This window comes from Aythya fuligula, unplaced genomic scaffold (genome assembly GCF_009819795.1).
Source record: "Aythya fuligula isolate bAytFul2 unplaced genomic scaffold, bAytFul2.pri scaffold_117_arrow_ctg1, whole genome shotgun sequence".
In the NCBI taxonomy this organism is placed as follows: domain Eukaryota; kingdom Metazoa; phylum Chordata; class Aves; order Anseriformes; family Anatidae; genus Aythya; species Aythya fuligula.
In genome coordinates, this window is record NW_022473970.1 from 6005 (window position 1) to 11289 (window position 5285).

Sequence of the window (5285 nt, forward strand, 5' to 3'; positions counted from 1 at the left end):
CTTGGGGACGGGGGGGGGGACAGAGCTGGGGGGGGGGGCACGGGGGTGGGCACGAGGCTGCCAGGGGGCAAAGGGTGCTATGAGGGTGGGCGCGAGGGTGCCACGAAGGGGGCCAGAGGGTGCAATGGTGAGGGCCAGATGCTGGGCACAGGTTTGGCACGGGGGTGGCGTGGGGGTGACGGTGAAGGTGCAGCCGGGGGGGGCACCAGGGTGGGCACGAGGACATCAGGGTGGGCACGAGGGTACCGGGGTGGGCAACAGGATGGGCACCAGGGTGCCACGAGGGTGCCAAACGGGCATGCAGGGGGGTGGCGACGAGCCCAGGGGCACAAGGAGGGAGCTTGGGAAGGGAACCAGGGTGGGTGCCAGGGTGCCACGAGGGGTCCGTGGGGACGGGTTGGGGTCCCCGCTGTCCCCCTCCCCACCCCGCTGCCTCCTTGACGGTGCCACCTTCGTGCTGGCGGGCGGCAGCCCCCCGGCGTGCTGGGAGGAGGGCGCGGGGCTGCGGCGCAAGCGCGCGGTGCTGGCCGTGCTGCTGCACTTCCTCGAGACCTACAAGGGGCTGCTGCAGGAGGAAGAGAGCGCAGGGAAGGTGATCAAGGTGGGTGCTCCCCCACCCCGCCCAGCACAGCCCCCCCAGTATGGCCCTGCAGCCCCCTGAGCCCCCCCTGACCCCCCCTAGGAGCTGTACCTGCTCATCATGAAGGACACGGCCCTGTACCACGAGCTGGAGGACGACATCCTCAAGCTGCACCAGCTCGTGGAGACGGTGGAGCTGAAGTGAGTGGGGTCCCCGTGGGGTGCTTGGGGTCCTCGTGGGGCACTGGGGGTCCCTGTGGGTTCCCTTTGGGGTCCCCGTGGGGTGCTTGAGGTCCCCCGTGGGGTGTGTGGGGTGCTTGCAGTGTCCCCATGGGGCACTGGGGGTGCCTGTGGGGTGCTTGGGGTCCCCATGGGGCACCGGGGGGGGACCCTGTGGGGTGTGTTGGGTCCTCGTGGGGTGCTTGGGGTCCCCGTGGGGCGTGTGGGGTGCTTGCGGTGTCCCCACGGGGCACTGGGGGGCCCTGTGGGATGCATGGGATGCTTCTGGGGTCCCCATAGGGCACTGGGGGTCCCCTTGGGGCGCTTGTGTTATCCCTGTGGGGCGCTTCTGGGGACCCCATGGGGCACTGAGGGTGCTCGTGGGGTCCCCACGGGGTTCTTTTGGTCCCCCTGGGATGCTCGGGGTCCTCGTGGTTCCCTGGGGGGGGGTTCCCCAGGTCCCCATGGGGCGCACGAGGTTTCCTTCCCGGGGGCCACCCGGTGCCTGGGGTGCCCTGAGCTCAAAGCTCAAAGCCCCGCTGTGCGTGGGGGTGGCCGTGGCCGTGGCACCCATGGGTGCTGAACCCTTTGCGGTGCCGCAGGGTGGCGGACGAGACGCCCCCCCCGAGCAAGCAGGTGAAGCCGCTCTTCCGCCACTTTCGCCGCATCGACTCCTGCCTGCAGACCCGGGTGGCTTTCCGGGGCTCCGACGAGAGTGAGTCCAACGAGGGGGGGACGGACAAAAACAGGGGGAAAAATCGGGGTCCCGAGGGGCTTTGCCAACCCCTCCCCGTGCGTAATCCGCAGTTTTCTGCCGCGTCTACATGCCCGACCACTCGTACGTCACCATCCGCAGCCGCCTCTCGGCCTCGGTGCAGGACATCCTGGCCTCGGTGACGGAGAAGCTGCAGTACTCGGAGGAGCAGGGAGCCCGCGAGGACGCCCTCGTCCTCGTCACCGTGGCCTCGTCCGGAGGTGGGCACGGGCTCGGGGGGGAGGGCTCAGAGGGTTGTGGGGATGCGGGGTTGGATGGTGCTGACCCCCCCCCCCAATTTGCTGTTTGGGCAGAGAAAGCCGTGCTGCAGCCCAGCGAGGAGTGCGTCTTCACCACGCTGGGCATCAACAGCCACCTCTTCGCCTGCACCCGCGACGCCTTCGACTCGCTGGTGAGCACCCGGGGGGGGCCCCTTTTTGAGGAGCACGGCCTCCCCCGGGCTCCAGCCCTTTTCTCTCCTCTCTGCGCCCTCCTCGCCACGCAGGTGCCGCTGCCCGAGGAGATCCCGGTGGTCCCGGGGGACACGGAGATCCACCGCGTGGAGCCCGAGGACATCGCCAACCACCTCACCGCCTTCCACTGGGAGCTCTTCCGCTGCATCCACGAGGTGCGCGCGGGGAGGGACACCCCAAAAAAAAACAAAAAAAAAAACAAAAAAACCCACAAAAACCCACGGGGAAGGGGATTTTGACCCCGGGATTTTATTTTATTTTTTTTTTTGCAGCTGGAATTCGTGGATTACGTCTTCCACGGGGAGCGCGGGCGGCGCGAGACGGCCAACCTGGAGCTGCTGCTGCAGCGCTGCAGCGAGGTGCAGCACTGGGTGGGCACCGAGCTGCTCCTCTGCGAGTCGCTGGGCAAGCGCGCCCACCTGCTGAAGAAGCTCATCAAGATCGCCGCCATGTGAGCTTTGAGGGTTTAATTTTTTTTTGGGGGGGGGGTCCAAACGGGGTTTGGGGAGCCCCTCCGGGTCTCACCCGCTGCCCCCCATAGCTGCAAGCAGAACCAGGACATGCTGTCCTTCTACGCCGTCGTCATCGGGCTCAACAACGCGGCCATCAGCCGCCTGCGGCTCACCTGGGAGGTGAGGGGGGGGGGTTTTTTGGGGGGCTGGGAGACCCCCCCCGTGGGGTTGGGATCTCCTCTGTTAGGGTTGGGAGCCCCCCAAGGTGCTGACGGCCCCCCCCCCCCCCCCCCGGGTTTTTGTCTCGCAGAAGCTGCCGGGGAAATTCAAAAATCTGTTTCGGAAATTTGAGAACCTGACGGTGAGGAGGGGAGGGGGGAAAAATTTGGGGGGGGGGGGGAGGTTTGGGGAGTCCTAGGGGTGCCCGGGGGGTGCTTTGTGGGGTCTTAGGGGAGTTCCGTGGGGGGGTTTTGGGTACCCGTGGGTGTCCAGGAGCTCTTGTTGGGGTCTTTGGGGAGCCCCGTGGGTGCCTGGGGTCTCTGTGGGGTCCCCGTGGGGTCTCCATGGGTGCTGGGGGTCTCTGTGGGGTCTTTGGGTAACCCATGGGTGCCCAGGAGCTCCGGGGGGGCTTTGGGGAGCCCGTGGGTGGCTAGAGGGTCTTTGGGGTCTGTGGGGAGCCCTTGGGTGCCCAGGGGCTCTGTAGGGTCTGTGGGTGCCCGTGGGTGCCTGGGGGGCTCTATGGGGTCTTTGGGGAGCCCTTGGGTGCCTGGGGGCTCTGTAGGGTCTGTGGGTGCCCGTGGGTGCCTGGGGGGCTCTATGGGGTCTTTGGGGAGCCCTTGGGTGCCTGGGGGCTCTGTAGGGTCTGTGGGTGCCCATGGGTGCCGGGGGGGCTCCATGGGGTCTTTGGGTGTCCATGGGGCTCTGTGGGGTCTCTGGGGAGCCCTTGGGTGCCTGTGAGCTCCATGGGGGACAAGGGGGGGGGGGGGTCCTGGGCACGGTGCTGCCACCCGTGGGGAGCCCCCCGCCCATCCCAACCCCAATTCCCCCCCCCCCAGGACCCCTGCAGGAACCACAAGACCTACCGGGAGGTGCTGGCCAAGATGAAGCCCCCCCTCATCCCCTTCGTTCCGCTCATCCTCAAAGGTCTGGGGAGGGGGGGGGGGCAAAATTTTGGGGGGGGGGGGGGGTGTTGGGGTCCTACAAGGCCCCCTCACCTCCCTGTGCCCCCCCCCCCCAGACCTGACGTTCCTGCACGAAGGCAGCAAAACCCTCCTGGACGGGCTGGTGAACGTGGAGAAACTGGTGGGTGTCCGGGGGGGGGCACAGCAAAACGAGGGGGGGGACACCCCAGTTATGGGACTGACCCTTATGGGGTGACCTGGGGGGTGAGGGGGGTTGCTGGGGGGTGCGGGGTGCTCGGTAACATCCCCAAAATGGGGAGGTGGGGGGGGGTCCTGGATTAATGGGGGGGGGAATGGGGGGGGTCTTGGGTTCATTGGGGGGGGGTCCCTGGGTTCTGGGGGGGGGTCTCAGGATCATTGAGGGGGGGTCTTGGATTCATTGGGGGGGTCCCTGGGTTTGGGGGGGTCCCTGGGTTCTGGGGGGGGATGGGGGAGGGTCTCGGGTTCATTGAGGGGGGGTCTTGGATCCATTGGGGGGGGTCCCTGGGTTCTGAGTGGGGGGAGTCTTGGATCCATTGGGGGGGGTCCCTGGGTTCTGGGGGGGGTCTTGGATCCCTGGGTTCTTGGGGGGGGGAAGGGGGGTTTGCAGAGTTCTTGGGGGGGGGGGGAAGGGGGGTTTCTGGTTCCTTGGGGGGGGGTCCCAGGGTGCGGGTGCTGACGGGGGGGGGGGGCTGCTCTGTGCCCCAGCACTGCATCGCCGAGAAAGTGAGAACCATCCGCAAGTACCGCAGCCGCCCCCTCTGTGAGTAGGGGGGGGTCCCAGAACCCCCCCATACCCCCCCATACCCCCCCCATCCCTTAATAAACCCCTCCCCAAACCCTCATTGCCGGGGGGGGGCCACACACAGAGAGAACAGGACCAGGCCCCAGGACCTGGAACCCTCCAACCCCAAACCCTTGGGTGATGGGGAGGGGGTCCCAAAACCCTGTACCCCCCTCCCTCACCCCTTAAGCCCCCCCCCCAGCCCATGAGGCCCCCCCCCAGCCCCTGAGCACCCCCCCCCCCCCAAATTTTCAGGCCTGGAGCTGGAGGCGTCCCCCAGCCAGCTGCAGACCAAGGCCTACGTGCGGCAGCTGCAGGTGATCGACAACCAGAACCTCCTCTTCGAGCTCTCCTACAAGCTGGAGCCTGGCGCCCAGTGAGGCTTTAAGAGGGGGGGGTCCCCGGTGGGGGGGGTCCTGCCCCCCCCCAGCACTGACGCACTTTGGCCTGGGGGGTGGTGGGGGTGGTTGGGGGGGGGGGTGTCTGGGTTTTGGGGGTCTTCCCCCACCTCCCCTCTCTGGGTTTCACCCCTCTGGGTTGGGGTGGGGGGGGCCCAGCCCTGGGATTTTTGGGGTGGGGGGGTCCTGGTGGTGGGATTTGGGGTGTGGGGGGGTGATGGGGGGGGTCCAAGCCCCCTGCCCACCCCACACACCCCATTGGGGAGCCCCCCCCCCTTTATTTTTGTATGTGTCCCCCCCGCCCTCCCCGCAGCCCCTGCTTCTGCCCGCGCCCCCAGAATGTATATATTTTGTACCAAAAATGCCGTCTTTAATTGTAAATTTATTTTTTAAGAAAAAAGGAGGAAAAAAAACCAAAAAAAAAGAACCAAAAAAAAAATATAATAATAATAATACTAAGGAAAGG

At 66.5% G+C, this 5285-nt stretch overlaps 1 protein-coding gene across 1 annotated transcript; it reads left to right on the top strand.

The window, feature by feature from the left end:
- Positions 1-298: 298 nt before the first annotated feature.
- Positions 299-4852, top strand: RAPGEFL1 (Rap guanine nucleotide exchange factor like 1). The gene is made up of 13 exons (XM_032207100.1): positions 299-601; positions 683-780; positions 1401-1513; positions 1606-1773; positions 1867-1964; positions 2058-2180; positions 2298-2476; positions 2567-2657; positions 2788-2838; positions 3533-3620; positions 3715-3779; positions 4346-4400; positions 4677-4852. The coding sequence occupies exons 1-13, from the start codon at positions 299-301 to the stop codon at positions 4799-4801; spliced, it is 1557 nt and encodes a 518-aa protein (XP_032062991.1). The 3' UTR covers positions 4802-4852.
- The last annotated feature ends 433 nt before the right edge of the window (positions 4853-5285 follow it).